At 34.5% G+C, this 23,150-nt stretch overlaps 1 protein-coding gene across 1 annotated transcript in view; it reads right to left on the bottom strand.

Moving 5' to 3' along the window:
* LOC118737719 overlaps nt 1-23,150 on the bottom strand; it is a gene marked incomplete in the record, with an annotated part of 336,238 nt that overhangs the window by 40,209 nt on the left and 272,879 nt on the right. Inside the window, 1 exon segment of the mRNA XM_036468426.1 lies at nt 7,990-8,132. Within this exon segment, the coding sequence (XP_036324319.1) occupies nt 7,990-8,074 (85 nt within the window).

Below are 23,150 nucleotides of genomic sequence, written 5' to 3'. Positions count from 1 at the left end.
CTGATTTACTTGCTTTTGCCCACGGCACCGCCTGCGTGATATATGCTTTAAATGTTGAGGCTGCTCTTACTCAAATAATTATTTCAACACTTCTGTAGAATCCCTTCTCGTACCCCTTCTACTGCAATATTTGGTACAGCTGTACCACTAGGGGCCAAATTCGCAGTGCATATGCAGTTAACCACTGATAAAAGTTTAACTATCGAATTTGATATTCACAATGCTTAGTTAAAAAAAATGTTAAACCAGCATGCCCACGAATTTCAAATTTGTATAGAAAAATATTGTTTTTTTTTTTTTAAATATGATATGGTTTTCCATAGTAAACAATGTGTGTGTGCGGCCGCCAAGCCGCTGTGGTGTAGTGGCCGCTGTTGCTAGTGGTGCGCGCTTCCACTTCGCAAGGCCCGAGTTCAAGTCCTAATGAAAGCAATAACGCAAAAATATAGAAAATAAATAATATAAAAAAACTTTTTAATATACAACGCTTTTATAAAAGGACTAAAAAGTAGAAAATAATATTTCTCAGTCCCATAGAATTTGTTTTGATAACTTTTGATTTTGAAATTTTAGCAAAAGTTATTATAAACAATCTATGAAATTGAAAATGAAAAACGTGGAGCGCATGCAACACAAAGCATTCAATTTAATTGACAATAGTCAAACTACATAACGTAGACCTAAAATTTCTACAGCAAAAGTAGAACTTTGAAATCGATTTTAAGCGGTCGGTATTCATATACCCACATACATACATACATATATTACTTTTCATATCAATTCAAGTGTATTACATGCGCCCCACGCTTTTCATTTTCAATTTCATAGATTGTTTATAATGACTTCTCATCAAAATACAATAGCCGTTCGGAGTCGGTATAAAACTGGAGATCCCACCGCTTTGTGTGAGAACATCAAGGTTCACACTACAAATCGGAGGAGGAGCTCGGCCAAACTTTTACATATGGGGCGATTCACGCCAAATGTCTTAGGCGCGCAGGGCGGTGCAAAACAAGCTGCTTTTCGACTAGCTGGAAAGCAGACGGAAAATGGGCAGAATAATTCGAAAACTATGATTTCTATAGAGTTTTTGACGGGCTATCTGACGGTTCTATTCGTTTTCCAAATGTTTCCATTTTCATGGAGAAAATTCTAAACGAAAATTTAATTGTAATTCTTCTCAACTATGGCCTTCTTTAATATTGGTTCAAGTTATCTCGGTCGAAAGATCGCATCCTTTTACATAGAAATCATTAATAAAAAGGGACTTTTTTCTTTTTTTCCGGTTATAAAACGTTTTAGAACGCGATATATAAGTTGTGGCGTTCCGTTGCACGAATTAAAACATCAATCTGTGATAACAAATTTTAACAAAATTGTTATTTAAACTCGCTATATCTCAGTCGCTGGTGTATCGATCGATGTGAAATTTTAACACAATAAACCAAAAACTATTCCCAATAACTCAAGCTTAACATTGGTTAAGTTAACAATGGTTTAATTAGAAATGGTGTGACTATAAATTGTGTGACTATAAATATTGAAAAAATTAAATGAAACTTCATTGACTTAGCATATATTTTGGTAATTAGGGAGCTTTTTATAGCGCTTATTTTCAGTTATTTCTGGCATATTTTTGACAGTCCTGATTAGCGAACGTACCCATACTACGTGACCCACTTTTTCCAATTTTCAATCTTCCACTCAGGTGACAATATGCAATATGTACAGTATTGCACATATCTATAGCCCCCCGCTTTCAAAGTGATATTATTTATTTTTAAGAATTTACGATTAAAATACAGTTCATTCTCTAACAAAATTCATATAAGCCCCAGTTTAAAACTTTTACAAAATAATGCAACAGCTTTTCACCCAAATTGCAAACTTTTTTCCCAGAAGTGCTAGAATTTTTCTGTGTACGCTGTTTTAGAGCCCATTCAGTTTTAGTCTAGTAATGTGCACGCTTCAAGTGGCTTAAAACTACCGTTGAATTTTTTAAATTTTTGTTTGGCATTTGTTTCCATATAACGAATATACAAAATTTATTTTTATATGTAAGAAACCCGCTACAATTTCGGCGAATATTTATGTTTTGAACCTACAACAAAAATTTGCAATTAATTTGGTGGAAAAAGTCAGTTAGTAATGAAGGACTTAAAAATTAGTTTGACAGTGGAATTCAATATTTACTGACAAAAAGGCAAAGGTTAAAAAAAATTTCATACGAAATATTTTAAGTTATAAGGATCGATTAGCGGATATATACCTATGTACATACATAAGTGTGAAGTTAAGAAATTAAAAGCTAAAGTTAAGTAAAGAATCCTACAATTTGTTTCAAATGGATAAAAAAAATTAATCATTATCTTATTCGCCCAGTAGCTTAAATATAAATATCGTCGTTTAAAGTACAAAATCGCGTATCGTCATTCTGCAAAACCGCGTCACTGAGATTTACTGCCAAAAATTGGATTTGCTCATACAAGCTCTTGGTTCAATCCTTATCCATTCGTTCTGGAATATACTAGCCAGAAATGCAATTGCTTTATCAACAAGTAATTTTTAGCAAAAAAAAAATTGACTTCAACTCTCATATAAAAAAAAAAATATATATATATATATATCTCATGATCCACTGATCGGATTTTAACCGAAATCGGTTGACGTGGTCCAAAGTTACGCGGTAACATACATAAAAAAAAAAATAAAAAAATAAAAAAAAAAATAAAAAAAATATTTCGACGAACTGATAACCTCCTCCTTTTTTGGAAGTTGGTTAAAAAATTAATAGCATGCAAAGCAATCAACATTTTGAATGCAGGCTTTATCAGACATTTTTCGATAATGCACTTTAACCTATGAACGCGCTTATTACACGCATATCTATGAATGTATAAGTATTTAGTATGTAGATTAACTCATCACTTGCAGTATATAAATTGCTATAAATTGCTATGGCATCCCAAACAACAAAAACAAATACATATGCACATACTACATATCGCCAACATAACACCAATATAGAGGCAAAATAAATTTCATTTAGTAAGTGATAAAAATATGCAGATTCCTTCATTAAGTAACACATTATGACATGAGCAAATGTTGGCATCATGCAACATTGTGGCACATTACACATTTTTACAAATTGGCCATTCTCATTATTGACAAATTTAATGTAATAAAAATAAACAACAACAACAAAAAATAAAGAAAAATGCTGCTAATGATAACAATATATACATAGTACATAGTAATGACAACAAACACAAAGCAACAATGAGTGAAGTTTGTAATAATAATCTGATTGCAACAGCATGCGTGTCTATATGTACTTATACATATATTTTTGTATGCAAGCTTGTGCTTTATTGAGTTAATGCAATTGCTTGTAGACTTAATGTGTTAATTTTACGCATACATTTCGCAGGTGTTGAGAAGGGACAACGGTTGCCTATTGCAGCAATTTACGTTGAGAAATGTTGAGCAACTGGCGCGCGTATGGCATGTGGCACAATACAATTTCAATTCAATTACTTAATTACCGCACTGCAGCAGTGAAAGTGAAAATGAAATAAATACACTTACATATATACGTGATATATGAAGAAAAAACGAGAAAAAAATATAGTAATATAGAATTAAAATCGGCCGAGCACATATGTACTTGTGTATAGTGGATTGCGAATTATTGCAATTCGTGGCAACCAGTGGAAGGATGATAAAATCTGAAGCATGCGATAAAAAATATGTGCATACATACGTACATATGTATGTCTATTTTTAGGTGTCGCACCTGGAACTTAGCATATACATAACTACATACATCATTATATATACGTATACAATGTATAATATATGCATACATATGTATGTTAGTATTGGGAAACATTGGCAACGACCTGATTCACCTTTATAGGTATCTTTTTTCGATATCAAGACCCACTCTCTCGCACCGACTCTTCATTAAGATTTTACCTCCTTGATTTACGTCGCAGAGGGTACTCCCGTAATTACCTGTGCCAATTATTACTTCTATATTATCCCTGGCAAGGTTGCTATTATTTCAGGGGGTTGTAGAATTGCAGTTTCCACAGGCTATCCATTTGCAGATAGCACTGTGCGACAATTTTATGACAATTCAAACCAGGCCGGACTTTGCCAATATTTCCTGAAAGTAACCTATCCAGCAATAGAACACTCGATGAATTTGCAAAAGTTAGCTCGTATTTTTATTTTATGGCCTACTAAAGTTTTCATGTCCCGGCCTAAGTAGTTTTCTATAAAGTGGAAACAACTTCTTAAAATAAATGTCTGGGCAAAGTTAAGAGTTAAGAGTTAAAATTGCTTGGGAAATATTTTCATAGAACATTTTAACCCATTAGCTCCGGCCTGAAAGGGTCGTCCCGAGCCTAAATTCAAGAAATCCAGCAAAAAAAACAAATTTGGAAGTTCGTTAGAGGATTTATATGCTCTAGAAAATTATTCTTCGGAATATTTTACTAGGGGTCTTTTCAAGCAAAAACTTGATGCCACCAAAGTAAAAGTCTCTAAAAAATTAAAATAAATGGTATTTCAATCGCAGTGGGGGCCTCCATCTACCTTTGCCAACACCAGCGGGTTCCGAGTTTAATACTTTCAGAGCTGGAGCGCCAGCGGAGCCGCTGTATTTTAATTCGCTGCACTATTATTACCAGGAACTTTCCTTTTTTTGGTTTTGTTTAAAATTATTTCACCATTTTCATTAACTTTTTTTTTTAATTTCTGTTTGTCTTTAATTGATATTTCTGCTTACTTGCTGCGCACAATCCAATATAACGCAGATGGCTGAGTAACCAGGCAACCGTGCCGTGCCCGTCTTTTTCACATTCCCAATGCGCCAATTTCAACGTCGCTTCTCGCAATAAATAATACTACATAAACGAGGCAATTTCATATCATCCGCAACCCCTGATTCTTCCGCGCTTCATTGCATTTTTTTTATAACTCAATCGCCTACAGCTGCAGCACCTGTTTCACGCCAGCTTATGGACGTCTGTCCAACTATCTGCCACCGATATGCAGCCGGCGAGCGTATTTCAATTGGCCCTAACTGAAATTTGCATACGTTGCATTTCGCAATACCTCTCTCACCCTCCTCCGACCGCTTAATTTTAATTCTGTATTTCTTACTGTCTTCAATGTTTTGCATTTTTATGATCAAAGATTGGGTAATAAACTTTGCCATTGAAGTTGACACGGCTGCTGGAGCTGTGGTTTTGCAGGACCAGCTACTACTAAATATGGCATTGCAGCAATGTGGGAAAAAAGCGGTGAATACAATTAAAAATGAAATAACCCAGCATGTGATTAAAGTTAAATTAACTGCTGCATTGCTGGTGTGTAACCAACTTTAAAACCAAAAAACAATGAGAATAGTAAAAGCAACTTACTATATCTACTACATACATACCCACATATGAAATGTGTGATGGAGAATTTGTCGATATTTTCAATACAAATAAAAATCACACACAGTTGTATGTGCAGTTATGTATGTACGAAAGGGTGGAACTTATATTTCAGGCTTTTTGGACTCCGACACATCTAAGGCGAGAAAACAAATTGTCTGTGAACTTTTTTGAAGTCGAGGTTCTCTTGTTCCCCCGCATTGAATTGACACTATATGCCGAAAACCTTTTTTATGGTTTTGAATCAAAATACGACCAATTAAATGCTAAGGCTTTTTCTTTCAGTCCCGCGTCTTTCTATTAAAAGCTAGGTAAGCAATCATAGACAAGCATCTCAGGTATTCTATAGTCTCCTTACCAGAAACTCTTTGCATATAAACCAATATTCTTATTTTCCAGGAATTTTTACTATGCATGTACTTCAGAGTCTTAAAACGATAATTGAGAGGTCCATGGAGAACAAAGAGGTTTTGGTACGATGCTGCTTGAGCATGGAGTGTGCTTTCGATAACACGGAACACTCTCTAATAGATAACTGCGTCCGGCGCAAAGAGTTTGATGCATCTGTACGCCGCTCGATAGCAAATGTTCTTAGAGCCAGAACCATTACATCGTTTCTTGGACAGGAAAGAGTCAGATCCTTAGCCATGAAAAACTGCCCCCAACTACTAAAAACTGCCCCCAAGGTCAACTCCTCTCCACTCTGTCATAGTCCATGATGGTAGACGAACTATTCTGCCTACTTAGCGAAAAGTGCAAATTAGGGCCACGCCGAAGACATTGTCATCATGATCAGGGAGGTTTGAATACTATAGCCCTAGCCTCCTAGAGGAGACGCTAAACATACTCGGCAAATAATTGAGAAATAGCGGTATGAACGTAATACCCAAGAAGATTAGCACAGTAATTTTCTGCAGGAAAAGGCGAAATTACAAATTACTAGAGCCAGTCGTTCAAGGAGATAAGATTCACTTCTTTAAAACGGAAAGATATCTGAAAATTTTCCTTGAAGACAAACCCTCATGGAATCTATACCGGTACCTGGCGGTCCTAGTGGGGTGAAAGTGGGGCATCAAACCCAAATTGGTAAGGTGGATGTATGATGCCATCTCCAAACTCATTCTATTTAACTTAAAATTAGAAACATGATCCACACAGGCCCAGCTCTGTTCCAGCTTCAAAGAGTAACCTGCGGGGACATTACTGGCGCTATGAAAACAACACTAAATGCGGCTCTCGGAGTCCTTTTTGAGCTGCGTCCTGTACACATTTTAACTAACAAATAGCCTTAACCGTTAGGAGAAAGGCTGTGCCTATCGACATTTAACTTCAGAAGAAATGTCAAGCTCATTTTCCCCAACACAATCAACTGGGAAAACGAAGGACCAAACTCCTGAAAGGTATGCTTACAGCTGCAGGACTGACCGCAGCATCGGAGCAGCCATCTACGGCATACAACCCAGATAGCTACTTTTCACCAACACGGGGTAAATTAACTGTGTAGTACATACTCGACAATACCTACAACCTACACTAGGTTTTGTTTCGGGTGTATTTCATCACTTCTTTTTGTAGCAGCACCGCGTAATTAGTCGAATCGACTATGATACATTTAGCGCTGGATTTTTTTTAGTTTTAAAGCATAGATCGTCAAAAAGTATTCCATACGTTGTTATTTGAATACTTTCTTAGCAAAATGAAACAAAAGTTAATTAACGAAAATTCAATTAAAAAAATGCATTTTCAAGAAACTTCACCACGATTGACCAACATTAGTGTTCTAGGGTTAAGAAATACCTTTATAAATGTGTACAAATGGTATAAAAATATACTGAACAAACGTGATACAGGTGACCAATTTCAATATTAAGGGCATAAATTCCACTCTAATATTTTTAACAAACCGTAGTGAATATTTTCTACATAGAATTATTTCCTTAAAAATTTGGCCCACCCTCAGTTATATGTAATTCCACCGCGATTTCATTTATAAGTACTATAAAATCTTTTGCATTGCTCTGCAGCTACACTGCATTGCGGACATAAAATTATTGCTGCATTTTTACTGTCGAGTATTTATTGACGTTTTGCAAATGCTTCACAACGCAATTTTTTTCGCAAGCAAATATTTTCAGAGTTTCCTTATTTGTAGTGTTTACAGAGTAACACATTTAACAAATTGCGATATTTGGATATTTAATGTCAGAAAAATATATAACTGCAATTCGTTTGCATCAGTTGCCATTGAAAAAAGTTATATGCACATACATATGTATGTATGTTGTATAAGGATATAAAAGCAGCCGCATTTTAACGGCTTATTTTACATATATACTAAATATGTATTTGTACAGATGGCAATTAAAATTTCCATTTGCTGGTGAGTACGCCCAAACGCATTTCAAAAGTCTATTAACACATTTTTAATGTTTGCATATTGACCTCCGTGTTGCTTAACTCTTACACTTTAACAGCTTTAACAATTTTATATAATATTTTATTGCATTGCAAGTAGATTAAAATGTGCATAACTTACCATTGAAACAGATGTCTGTGATGATCATCCAGATCAGTGCGAACAAATTGAACCACTCATGAAATAAACGCTCTCTTCTGCTCATTGTGGCTTTTTGGGTTTTGTGTTAGTAGGAAGGAGTTCGGAGGGTATTGGTGAGGTGTCTGAAAAGAACAAAACAATTTTCAATTTATTAAAATAGTCAGCCATATTTACGCAGTTGCCATCTACCTTAACTTTATCTACCAAAATTATGCTTGCCTACTGGCCAAATATATTTTGCAAAGCACCTTGACAGAGACGGCACCTAGGGCCCCCCTTTCGTAAACAAGTTGGTCACCTTATTTAGGTAGTACGCTTTGCCAAGAATCTCTCGGTGGCAATAATATAATGCCTTATGTTGAACAGTTTCCCTATATTTCTTTTGTTTAATATTTAGTATTTTTTTTTTCATATGTCTAGCTAATTATACATAGTACAATAACACCGTGCGATAGGCAATTTTACACACAAAAATCAATAGATTCGCGAATTCATGGGCCAAATATATGCAGTAAAATTGCGTTTTAAGTTTTTCTCTCTGACGAGAGGATTTTTTAACAAGTAATTTTTAGCAAAAAAAAAACCGACTTAAAAAAAATATATATATATCTATATATTTCATGATCCAATGATCGGATCTAAACCAAATTAGTATGGGACCACCTCTGAGACACTACCTTTCCGTTGCAAAAAGAATTATTGAAATCGGTTGACGTGGTGCAAAGTTATGCGGTAACATACATAAAAAAAAAAAAAAAGATTCCGACGAACTGATAAAATCCTCCTTTTTTGGAAGTCGGTTAAAAAGAACTTTGAAAATTGAATAATATGAGTAATTCAGAAAATGGTTAAAAAATTTAGTGCAGTGTACTTAGGAAAACAGTATGGATATCAAATTAAAGGGAAAATTCTGTAGAGAAAGAACAGATTAAGTTTGTTGATTCATAAGGTATTGAAAATATCCTTAAAAATTTTATCCTTGAATATCCTTGAAATTTTGCAATATTTATTTTGAAAAAATTATATGTTAAGGACTGATATAAATTCGACAACGTCCCCGAATATAGTCCTTCTAACTTTATTAGCTTAAAAAAATAAAATTGTTTATAAGGGCATTTGAATACCTGTTCGTCCATGTCAACCCGAAAAATTTTAATGTTTTTAAATCCTACAGAATTTTCTCTTTCATTTGGTTCCCATTTTTATTCTACGTTGCACTGAATTTTTAAATATTTTTTTAGAATTTATTATATCTTTGAAATTATAAAGTTCAAGTAAAAAAATTCTAAAACTAAAAACGCTGTTTTACTGTATTAGGCCCATAGTGTCTTGAGTATATTGATTGCTTGGTGTGTTTTGATTTTTTTCTTTACTCAGAATTTTTAGAAAAAATTTAGGGACGCAATTTTATAAGTATAGCCCATTAAATTACAGGAGGATAAAGTGCAAGTTTCAAGTGACTAAAAGTAACGTTGCTTTTATATTTTTTTTTGTTGGAGGTGTCACGCAACCTTTTATACAAAAATTTAAATATTAAATAAAAAAAATAAATATAGGCTAAACTGGTTGAAATAAGGCGTTTCTTTTTTTCTGCCACTAGTATTATGAACTTCTATTTTTTCGACATGCCTTAAGTTCATTTATCAGAAATGTACACGCTAAAGTATTGTTAAATGCGTATAAATAAATTTAATTACTGTATTTTGTTTTGTTACTAATGAAATATTTTTCAACTTAAATAATAAAGTAGGTTCAAACCCATTTATTTATTATTTGTTATATGGTGGGACAGCTTCTCAAACTATATTGATGCAATTATTTCATGTTAAGTTGTTGGAAAATAATGAATATCTAAATTACCGGGACTAATCACGGGATCCCGGCAATTGCTAAGGTTCATAGACAAATATCACAATGTGCTATCACAATGGACCCTTGACTTGTTCTAAATCCGGCTGATTATGGCAACTTAACTTAACTTAACTTAACGGAACTTAGAGAATCAAAATGAAACAGATTTCGACGTGGCATTAAGTTACGTTAACTTTCGGCTGTTCAATTATAGGCAACAGAATTTTGAAGAGAGAGAGCCGTAAGTCCTAACATGCAAACATCCACATTTTTAATATTGGTAAGAAGTTTAGATACAGTTAAAACCCTGTACCCTGTGTATATCTACAATTATGACACTTCACCTTAAAGTCATTAGATTAGAGACACTAACAGATTTAAAAATTGATTAAAAAATAACATTAATTGACAAAAGTACTGGTAGATACTAACTTACGGCATTCGCAAGCAAAACCACCTGCAGTAATTCTGTACGACCCAACTATGGAATGAATGACTGAATTGGTTATTTTATTTTTAGTTTGTTGATTTCCAACACTTTTGTCGAATTCGCATTCTATGTCCATCCCCAGCTATCAGCGTTTTCTTCGCTTTGCCTTGTCCTACTTACATTTACTTGCAACAGCATAGTGACTTTTATTGTTGTTATTGTTGGCATTGTGTTAATTTAATTGAATCAAGCTATGTATTTTATTTTGTTGTTTCCCTTTGCAGGCTTACAATTATTTATATCATTCTTATTGTGGTAGTGCATATTTAGTTGTCGCCGCAAGAGGCAATATTTCTTCAGATTTCGGAGAACAGCTTCGTCCGCACAGTCAGTTTGTTTTTATGTATAATGGTTAAGCTTGAAAGTACTGTGGCCATGCCTATTACTTGTTGTTGTTGTTGTTGTTATGGGTGTTTATCAGCAAATGAACAAATAAAGGCTTTAAAGCAGTAACATTACGCTGAGTCTGACGTTGGCGCTGGCGTCAGCTGCAATGTCTAAGTCTTGTCCTATCCTGCCTGTCCTGTCCGTCCTATCTGTGTCTGCGATGCACAAATTCCATGCGTATTTTAATCCCTTCATGACAACGTTGAAGAGCTGCAAACACTTTGTTGTCTCTCATTTGAATTTGCATTTGAATTGTTTGCATGTGTGTATGTAAGCATGCACTTTTTCCAACCTGTCATTGCTTTTGTTGCTGCTGTTGTCTTGTTTTCTGGTTTTCTCTGTCATTCTATTTATGTACGCTTACATAGGCATACATATGTATGTATGTATGCACGTATTTACTATAACCAGTTCTGTTGCCACTGCTGGCTTGTCTTTATTTAAATTGCATTAAAATTTCAAATTTCTTTTGCGGTTTGTTTGACAGAGAAATCTGTTGACGGTTCGTTGGCCAAGTTATCAGGTTGAACTGGAGAATCCGACGTGGCGTTGTTATTACTTACGTTCTATGCAATGCGATGCTAGGCATTGTTTGGTGGTGGTGGCATGTTATGACACGATTTGACCCCTTGATGGCAAACAACGACCGGTGGCATTAAGCATTTTGCGACAAACCACAACAACAAAAACTAATAAGGAATAATATGGAAATTAGACGCAAGATTTTTATGCCCATTAAGGTGCCACATCCATGTACCAAAATTTGATGAGCTTTTAAGCGAATCGTAAATTTTTGGAATATTTTGTTTTATGACTACCGCCTAGTTTTGGTTTCACAAAACTTTTTACCGAACTTTTAACTCATTCTACATAAATAAGTATTCAGACTCAAATGGAGGGCGTACTGTGTTGCGGGAGAAGTGTAAACTGAAAGGTCCCGCGAACCCAATCAGTGAATTACTAAAGAGATCATGACTGTCTGAAAACGATAAAGGTAGAGAATAAAATTCAACAAAATAAAATTTAAAATAATAAAAATTAGAAGAAAATTAAATTAAATTAATTAAAATATAATAATAAAAAAATAAAAATACATAAAACAAGTTTTAAAAATTTAATTAAAATGAAAAAAGATATAGATTTTTCTTAAAAAAAAAAAAATTTAATTTAAAAACATATTTAATTAAAAATCAGAAAAGAGATTGTTGAGAGAGTTGGAGCAAATTGGCGGCTTTAACTAGTTGCTGAAATATCGGAGTTTTCGAATTTCGTCATTTTAGTCCGATAAAAAAAAATTCCAACATATTAATTTTGTGTGCCAACGTTAATAATTGTACCGAGTTACGCGCAAAAATAATGTGCATGGCGTAACCCGAGCTAAATTTTCTCTGTCAAGAAAAATACCCATTTTCTGCTGATCTTTTTGCTATAAATATTTAGTGCTAATTGTACCGAATTTTATTTTTTGTTGTATGGCAAGTGATGCACCCTAATGTACGTACATATGTACGAACATAGTGCTTTGACCCTAAGGCCAGCTGATGCTGGTAGTACAAATACACTTTTGGCATGAAGGGCATTACAAATTTTCGTTTTGCGGCTAGAGTTATTCTTTTGACTACTCTACTTCTACTAGCAAAGCCTACTACATTTTACCCTGCAGCGAATAGTCAGTTGTATTTACTAAGTCAAGTTGAGTTTTGAGTTTCAAATTAAAATGCGCCGCTCTACGTTATGCAAATATTTCCAGTACCATTAGTACAGTTGGCACGGTGAGTGGACCGATAGATACAAGGTGGTTGGTTTGTCGGCTGATGTTTGACTGTTGCAAGTTATGCATATCGCCAGTGAATACTAATGGGTAAGCCGCGGAGCGCCGTAGTTGTGAGCAGCTCTTCCGGAATATTTGCAATGTTAAAAAGTAGTTATTTATGCATTCAGAAATAAAGGAAATCTTGGGGTTTTATGAATTGCGGGTCAGGTAGGATTTGTGTATTTTACCCTAAGAATTTTAGAGGGCATTATAAATTTTATGAATTTATACACAATACATTAGTTACATATGTAGTTAGTATCGCGTACTGACGATAAAATGTGTATACCTAAGTGACACATTTTGGTCTCACGAAGCATGATGTTCACAATTTCCAAAACATTACCTAAGGATGCTGATTGCTCAGATTTGGTATTTGGAGTAATAACACTGTATCACAATTTTGTTTAATTTTTTTTAAGTTCACCGAAGGACACTATCCAATTCCTATGTAGAATTGCTCGGTGATTCCGAAAATCAAGTTAATTTTTTTTCTAAGGATAACTTTTCGAGTGCTCAAAAAAAAAATAAAATTTTCAAAACGTCTTAAACTAATTTGCAGCTTACTCACAGGTCTCATTTTAAATTAAATGGCATTTAATTTTTCAACTCGAGACTAGTTGCAAAAATTGTACTTTTGAAAAATAGGGAATATGCATTACTTGTAAGAAATTTCTTGGTACTACTTTTTCACCAACCAAAATTTTAGTTAGTGTCCAAGTTAAACTGGTTTATTTTATTTTAGTATTGCACTTTTGTTGTAGAAACGTGGTTTATATTTCGTTCTGGGGAAAAAACCCCCTCTTTTTCTTTAAAAGGAGTGCCACTAATTATGGACTTCTATTTTTCGATTTGGAACTTTTTTATACCCAAAATGGCGCCTGATATCGATGGCTGAGTGGAAGATCGACCTAGCTCGCCCATCAGTTCAAAAAAGCCCTATCTCAGAAAACTTTTCAAGCACGCTCTACTTCAGAATTTGATTGTAGAAGGACCTATTTCAGAATTTCATTCAAAAATACCCTATCTCAGAATTTGGTTGGAGAATGCCCTATCTGTATTGGAAATGTGTACAATTAGACCATTGAAAAAGAAAAAAATCGTTTGCTCAGCGGAAGTTTAATATCTGAACCAGCATTGAAAAATTTGTCGTTAAAATTCTATGCCCATAACACAGTGTGACGCATCTACGAGAAAATTAAGAAATAAATAATTATTTTTATAATTTCATTTTAATTAGTGCCGTGTGTTTAGTTTATTATTGTTTTTAACTTATTATTTATTTCTATTGAAGAAATATGTACATGATTGACGCAACTCGTTAAAGCGATATTTTAAGCAAATTTAATTTCATTGCGTTTGTTTGTATTTAGATTTAAAAATTCTGTATAATAATATGTCAATATTTGTGCATTCGAATGCAATTAGATTGGTAGAGATGTCAATTAACTATAAAAAAAAATTGGGAGAAAAAAGTGCCAATATTCAAATGCAAATGTATTCGTGTCATTGTGATGATAAAAATGATTAATTAAAATAATTTTTATGTTTGCATATGCAATTTTACGTACACATATGTACATACATATATCTTTGGGCTTATCTGCATCTGTTTGCACAGCTTTAGTGCCACAAGGCAATTTAAGTCTCGATCGGCAATATTTACCGACATTAAATCACTACATTTTGTATTTTGAAGAGCACTTCATTTATATGAAATTAGGCATAAATGGTCAGCACACTTTCATTTTCTTTGTTTATCAGCCGCCGTTTTGCCCTGCGCTGCCAGTCAATAAAATTTTTATCTCACTTCGCTTCACTAAGCTTCTAACAAATGCTTTTCATATTTAGTTACACACTCGTATCCCTGCAGAAAAAAATATCAATTGATAAAAAGTATTTAATCAATTTTTATTAAGTTTTTTTGAGGAAAAATTCTTTACTTTTAATTAGTTATGACAAACCAATATGGGAAATTCTGGCAACTGTCTTTCAACTCACAATGGTAGTTGGAAAGCTGTATACTGACTTTCGAAAAACCTATTGAAAGATCGGCTACGAAGGGTTCTTACCCCTATGCTGTTCGCCTTTTGGCATTACTTATTTAAGAAGTAAATTAAATTAAACAAGAAAAATACATACATGTACATTTTTTTTTTTTTTTACATAAAAAAAAATTAAATTAAAAAACGAAAAATTGAGGTATATTGAAGTGTCAGTATCAGATGTGAAAATTCCTTGGACACAAACACGAAATAATTGCAATTTTTTTCTTAACCATTTTCTTAAGAGCTGCATACTGGCGAGAGAAATATAGAGATAATACTGTCATTTACTTCCTTGCTAACCCAACTGCAAGTTAACTTCTAGTTAGATACATTTTCTAGAGGGATGTATTGTTGAGTTAGAGTTTTTGCGTGTGTGTGTGTGTGTGTGTATTTATATGCGTGAAAATATATTTGCATTAGTCTGCAACTTGCAAATGTGCATATTTCAATTGATAGTTAGTTAAGCCATATTTTATGTGTGCAAACACACCCGAAAGCAAAAAAAGCACACCAACAAAATCATATTCACATTTACCCAAATGCGCACATTCGTATTGTTACATACATATGTACATACATAAGTAAATATCGAGTAATCCTTACAAAGTCCATACATGCATTACAAACTTATAAGAATGAACTTTTGTATTCTGCTGGACATCATTATGTCGCCAGCTGTGCTAAGTAAATTTGAGCAAATACAAATTCAGCAAAAATTCAAGATTTTCGATTTTAATTTTCATGATTGTTCAATTTTCGACGTTGCATATTTGCATTTGCTTACAATAACATAATAACATTCATACGTATGTATGTACATATGTATGTGTCTGTTTTAAACTTGAATGTAAACAAATTTTTGCAAATGTAAATTTTCGGGTGCCATTTAAACCGGCACAGCTCAATAATAGTTACTTCCCTTGAGGTGGCTTCGCATAGCAGATGAAAACCGTCAGACAAGGGACATACGAATACCCTCTCGGGTTTAGTCCAACACAATCAAGTGTTTCATTTTGTACATTTACTAAGCGTTAAGAATAGTTTGGTAAAGTTTTTACTCAGGAATTTCGATGGAATACATCTGAGGTTACTAAATTACCGATACAGGGTCATATACATATATACATACATATGTATATATGTATGCGCACCAAATGTGGCGTTGGAAATGAATGGATTTTATTGTAAAGGTGATAAAATTGTGCACATTTTGTTTACAGGGCCATCCAATTTGAAGCTGCTTTGAAAAGGCTATGCTTGAAGTGATTTGCTAACTTCACAGTTATTTTCGCAGAAGGCAATTCTTAAAAGATACGTATTTTAATTAAGGTGTTTCTTTTTATTCGGCTTCTTACAATACCGGTTTTCGGTTTATTCGAAAAATTGTAATTTGAAAAAAAATTCCATATAATTCTTTTTAATACTTTATTGCATTTTTTCCAAACTTTTTCGGATTGAGACCATGGGCTGTCTGACGGTCTTACAATACCTTGTTTGATCATCTTCTCAAATGTAGTTCTCGCAATTTTTAGACGACTGGGATCTAATCGACGAGCACGCCTACTGTCTGGAGCACCAGGTGTAGTTTTTATGTGATGCTGCGTTGTATGTGTAATATGCGTAGGTGCACCATCGAGGCGTGTAACTCTGGGAAATTCGGCAAGCAATTCCCAAAATGCTGATGATTCATTTGGATGCTGAATTTTAATTAACTGCACAACATCCACACTCCTGGTTGTGGGTACAAGAGTGTCGGTCTGTAATAAAGGGGCGTAGCCATGGTGAAAGAGCAGCGCTTTCCACCGCTAACGCCTCTCTGATTTGTTTTCCGCAAGTTTACGACCAGGTGTGCCATTTTGAGCGAGGTTATCTAACTTTTTGTAGAGCCAGCAAATGTTTCCGGCTGGGCTTATGGGAAAAACTGATCTGCTCCTGTTGGCGTTACGTGGCGGAAAATGTTTTCTTGCAGTTGTTTGTCGGCTGTTCGAAAGCTTTTTCAGGTATTTGTAATGTACGCTAGTTATTGCTCTACGTCTGAAGGCAAGCCGTCTTGAGCATTTGCGAACGATGCTGTAGCTACATGAGTGCCAAGAGACGGTCTGAGTACATAAATCATACAAGGGGTCTGCGGCTTCGCCCAATACTTGTAGTTCGGCTCTGCCGCTGTGCGACGAAACATGGCACGAGAGGCACCTTCCTCTTAATATCTTCTCATCGATGCCTGGAACTAGACTATGCTACTAGGGTTGGTGATGCCTCGTCCTTATAAGTATGCTGCCATCTGATGGTTGTGTGCGGTGTGACTTTTGGTCGGGGTCACCTTCAGTGGTTGATTGCGCAATGTTTTTCCCCAAGGTTGCTTCAACGTGACCGCTAAAGTCCTTCCGCTTGTTGTCGGGGTCACAATTGTGGGAAATCAGTCCTTTGTATTAGCTAGGCTCTGTCGGTTGCTAATAATATGATTACTATGTATTCCTAAAAAATTATTTTGTGAAACACATTCACAAGTTAAAGTCAAAATCAGAGCTGTACATAAATGTCTTTAATTTTCGCAAAATTTTTTAGTAGCCGTTAAATTTTTTGCTTGAATACAAATATATCCTAATGAATAACCCTTTCGTATCTCTGTAGGGGATTATCCTGCGTTCAAATGTGTTGATTCTTGCTGCTCTCCTGTGGTTTCGCATGCCAAATTGGTCTGCGGAGCACAATCAACAATTTTATCGCCTTGTGCGCCACATTGCAGTCGAAAAATATTTGCACCCAAAACAAATTGAGACATTTTTCACTCACTTCACTTACTAACGAATTTTTCGTTCCCCTCGTGCACTCCCTTCAGCTCAACGAAGCAGGTCGCTTAAGATATACATATGTATATGGATATATACATTAGTGATGACAAACTATCGATTGCACCATCGATACTATCGCAAACATCATTGGTTCTGACTATCGACATTACAATATTCTCAGATGTGTTTATTTATTTAAATGAGTGCCTTTAGCCCAGGAAAGTCATGCTTCGTCAAATGTGTTCACATAGGCCGTGACCTTCCAGGGTTAAGTAAAAGTTTTGTTAAGAAATGTTCATCAAAGTGAACAAAAGTGAAGACTAATAATTATTTTTCAAACTTGGGGTCTGGGCAACTGAAAAATTGGTTAGCCTATCCTCAGCCAGTACATTTTTTAGGGAAGTATCCTTTAGTATTATTTCTTTATTGAAATGATTCCAATTATGTGCTATAAAACATATTTTTCTGGTACTTTTCTGTAGTTGATTTGTTTCGTTTGTTTGAGTGGATGAAACTGTCAGGTGGGGAATGAGCGTTCAGTGGCGGCTGAAGTGCATTGAACAATCAATATATGAACCGCTATCTTGCTCAATTCTGGGGCTGCACAAATACTTTTGCACTATGCGGAAAGAGATATTTCTTCTATGCTGCTCCACACAAAATTCGTAGCGCACAAATCCTCTCTAGCATTATAGTTTGTTAGGTCCACTACCATAATTATCGATACAATCGGTAGTTTGCCATCACTAATTCCTCTTTGGCTACATTTCGGTTACTGTCTTCATCCAAACCTTTTATTCAAAACCAAAATATTTTCAGACCACTCATTCGGTTGTTGAGTTTCATTTATAAATGCATAACAGTGGTGGGGCACCGCAACTACTCTCCCTGTTTCGCCAACCAACGCAATAAAAAAAATAAATACGTAAACGTAAATTAACGTAGGGAAGGGGAAATGAAGCACAGCAGTGGCGACTGAATTTACTTCTCTCCATTCGCAACATGCAGATGTACGAGCATTTAAATAAGGTTTTTCGTTAAAGTGTGTGTGTATGTGTGTGTGTGTGTGTGTATGTTAAATTGCTACAAAAGCTCTTCCCAACTACAAAAACATTCTGCCTACATTACCCCCCAGCTCATTCATTTGTCCTTTCGTTCATTCGTTCATTCACTCAGATATTTATATTTTGACTGCCCGAATCTGGAATTTTCTGTAGGAAAATATTTTCATTGCAAAAGTGGCATCTCATGTGAGCATTAAAATTAAATTTAAATATTATTGCTGTGTCAGGTGGTCGACGGCAATCGGGCGGAGTGTGCAGCGTCGTTGAGTTGTTGGGCAAGCAATGTCCGTTGGCGTTGATTAAGCTTACGAATCTGGGTAAGGAAGCACTCAAATGCCAGCAACCGCAAAAGCAACAAAATTACTTAAATACAAAAGTTCAGACAACTGGCTAATGGTTACGGCAAAAGTGTGCTGAAGTGCATGTGGCGGTGGAGGTGGTGGTGGAGGTGGGGAGGTTTGGTCAGAGCTACTCGAATAAAGTTGACATTTAAAGCACTTGGAGCACAATTAAGAATGTGAAGTCAATTTTATTATTAAATATTGCGCTTTAGGGTAAATTTTAGATTACACAAATGGCCAACCAAAAAAAAAATTGAGTACAATGCAGAAGCATGAAGCATGAATCCATAGATATGTATGTACATATGTATATTTGTGATGTAGTGGCTCTTACACAAACTCAGCCAAATAAAAACAGCATTCGTTTTAGTAACAAAAGCTACAACAAATTTCCTTTTTGTTTTGTGACCAGTAAAACAGCAATCAAAATGACAAAAACTTAATCGAAATTCAAACGAATATTAAAGGTAGTTAATAAGGTTTAAATAACAGTTATAAATTTTGAACTGCATAAAAACTTATTTATGGTCAACGTAATGGAAACGATTAATTTGGGCATAAATTGCAAAAATGTGTTTAAAGGAGATAGAACGAATCAGAATCAGTGGGGGTAAATGATGTGTACTTTTATTTAATAAATGTGTAAAAAAACATACTTTTGCCAAGGAATTTTTTTTTAAATTTTTTTCTAAAGAGGTTTTTTTTTTTAATTTCGAGCACTGACCGACAAATATTTTTAAATTTTTTATCTAAAGAGGTAGTTTTTTGATTTCGAGCCCTAACGATGTAGGGGACTTTTTTTCTAAGGTTTACTTTTGATGCAGGAATGGAACTAAATGCTATAGGAACATTTCTTCATAAAAAGAAAATTTTGAAATAAAATGACTCTTGCATCCTTTTGGCTTTTAGGGCTGGATTTAATGGACGTTAAAAATTTTCGGTAAAAGTGAAAGCCTTCGTCTCGATCACAGTTTCAAAATAGAAGATAGCACATTAAAGTTATAAAGAACTAACGAAACTTTGCATGCCGGTCAAACCCGCGTTGAGTTCGGTTTATCGTTAGGATTTTAAGTGTAACAAAAAAGAAGATAAATTGAGTATATCACCGAAGATAATAAATTTTATTTAACCGTAGTACACATAACCAAAAAATACCAAATAAACAAAAAACCGGGGTATCCGTATGTCCACTTACTAGTTTTTAATGTTTTAGAGGCATTCAATTAAGGATGTTAATATACTTATTAACCGTGAAAATTCTTGTATGTACACAGATGAAATAGGCTTCAAAATACATACAACGATACTCTAAATATATTCCAGAGCATATAAAAGGTAACAGAAGATAACATAATGAAATGTTTTGACAAATCAAAATTTTGAATGCCTTTTCTTTTACATATTGAGCGCTGTAGAATACGAGGCGTATATTCAATATATTTTTGACACCATTGTAGACGATGGAGAAGATTCTTTATCTGAGAACGGGGAAGAGACAAAAACACGTGGCTTGAGGGAGCTTTTTTGAAATTTAGCACTCCCAACTACCATTTTCGGGCCTGATCAATGTTGATTAGTCTCGGTCCGTCATCAGATATTCCGTCGTGAAATTTTTCGAGGTCACCAAGCAAGATTTTACTATCGTGACGGGGGCAGATCTTGAAAACTCTCGCTTTGATTCGGATTGTAGGTAGACGGTCGTCGACTAAGGTGAACGACAGTATTCCGCGATGGGGTGTCTGTCACTCGCAGGCTTTTATACGTCGGCCATGATCATCATAAAAAGGAGGGGTTCTCATCCAAAGTCCACCGCACAACCCATCACAGATTAGGCTTCCGAATGGCTGTTGAGTTACTGATTCGTGTAAACAATGGAAGTCGTGAGCTGCAAGAACCGGACGGTGATCATTTAAATTTCATATTCAGATTTTTTTACTGTATTTTTAACCGACTTCCAAAAAAGGAGCAGGTTATCAGTTCAGTTCGTCGCAATATTTTTTTTTTTTTGTATGCTACCGCAAAACTATGGACCACGTAGTCCCATACTGATCTGGTTTAGATCGGATCATTGGATCATGAAAAGATTAACGCTACTTCTAAATTTTCATATGAGAATTGAAGTCAGTTTTGTTTTTTGCTAAAAATTACTTGCTAAAGATTGTTAAAACAAATTTTACGACAAAATCTATAAACAGCTTGTTATTCGCTAAGTACTTCATATAAAAACTAGTGGACACACGGGTACCGCGGTTATGTGTTTGCATAGGTGTCGTCTTAAGAAGCTCGTAGGTGCGGTACCGCATTAACTGATTTCATAAATGATTACTCAAACGACGCAAAAATATTCAAATCTTCCTAGATCCGAAGTTTCAGTGCAACACAAGTAGTGGTACTTTAGCCACAGCAGTTCAAAATTGCTAGTGGTTACAGGTGTACCCGGTTATGCGTTCAGGGTTAAAAAAGTTGCTTACTGTCATTGGTCAATTTCAATTAAATTTGCCATTTCAGTATCCCAGAAAACTACTTCGTAGGTAATATGTGTACCTTAAATAAAAGAATGTATCAATTACAAATGCCTTTCTTTAGCTTAAACATAATAAATACATATACTATATACGAATTTGGAAAAAAATTTATTTATAAAAAAATATAATCGCCTCTTAAGTACATAAATTACAAAAAGGCAAAAGCAGGAAATGATACTCTTTCATTGTGGGTAAATACTTATTTACATGTGGTCGCTGAATCTTTTTCATTTATTAATAATAGCTTGTAAAGCTTGTATAGTTGCCATACAGCATAAATAAGTATGAAGAAATATATTCCTTGGTGAACCCTCCAGCAAGGTTCACTCGGGTTAGCTTACGGATAATAGGCACCAAGCATTTTCACAAATAACCCGTTAGATACCTAAATAAATATGTATGTACGTATACATATACACATATTTCCGAGCAATTTTGTTGGGTCATAAATATACATAATTTAATTAGACAATTTCTGTTCTCGCATTCATAAAATTGCAGATTTTCAGATTGAGTTGAGTGATTTGGATGTGAAATAGCATTAATTATACCATAATAAACTGTGTTATTGCGTTTTATTAAGTCTAAACCTAACCGCAATGCACACATACATACACTCACAACCCCACCGCCGCTTCCTTTTCGCTATCGAGGGGTTTTAAGGGTAGGTACCCAAAAACTGAATGGATGGTGGCGGCAAAGTTTCGGATGAACAGTGAAATTGCTTGAAAGTTCTGGTTTTTGTTTTTCTTTTTTTTTTCATTTTATTACATTCGGTAACTTTTTTAATTATCCACTTTAGTTTGAATGTTTGTTGTGGTTTTTACTGCTTTCACTGTACGGGTGTTCGTTGTTTCTCTTGTTCTTGTTATGGATGTTGTGGTTGCGTGATATGACTCTAGAATCTAGATGATAATACCAGACAGTTACTCATACTGGCATTAAGATGAGCGTTGACAATTTGTGAATTTGATGGTGATGGTGGGCGTGTATATGGAACGGGGAACAAATAAAAAGTAGTTATCAAGATTCATTTTATTAGTGGCATAGATAAATATTTTTATTACAGTTTGGTGTTCAATAATTGAAGATATCGGATCGGTATCGTTAACTTTATTTAGCGTTATATCGCTTTATTTAGAACAATTTATATCGGATCTAGATTCTCTCGCCTAGCCATTTCTAGTTCATGCAACTCATAAACATTTTTCACAAAAATTGGACATGTTGTTGATTATATAAAGTTATTTTACAAGAATGGAATCTCAAAATTTACCCAGGATATAATTTCTAAACTGGAAAAATCATTGAATAGTTCGAAAAACTAAAAAATTTTATTCAGACGTCAATATTTGAAACGGTAATTTAAAAAAAACTTTTATTTTCGACTTAGCTGTTGGAAAAAAATAACTGCTATTTACGATCCCTGGTATATACTAATATCTTTGCGCATTTTCTGTTATACGAATATTCGATTATATTACTATCTTATACTGATGTACATACATACATATGTACATATGTATATGAATGTACCGAAACCTTGAAATAAGATGGACAATAAAAAGCATTTACTTCGACTAAAAATTTCATTTTCGAAATGTTTTTTTTTTGTAGCAAAGATTTAATTTCACTTTGCACCCAGTTTTACAATTTTAACTAAATGTTTACACAAGTATGCCAACAAAAGAGTAGTATTTTCATATTCATACACATTGATTGAAGTATGCTTATTCGCTGCGGTACACATTATTTATTTATTTTGCTAAATTTGTACCGATGGCACTCGATTTCACATCGACAATTCAATTTGCCATCCAGCTAGATTG

Source organism: Rhagoletis pomonella, unplaced genomic scaffold, assembly GCF_013731165.1.
Source record: "Rhagoletis pomonella isolate Grant_MI unplaced genomic scaffold, Rhpom_1.0 Rhpom_scaffold_00004, whole genome shotgun sequence".
In the NCBI taxonomy this organism is placed as follows: domain Eukaryota; kingdom Metazoa; phylum Arthropoda; class Insecta; order Diptera; family Tephritidae; genus Rhagoletis; species Rhagoletis pomonella.
This window is presented reverse-complemented; position numbering and strand designations above follow the sequence as displayed.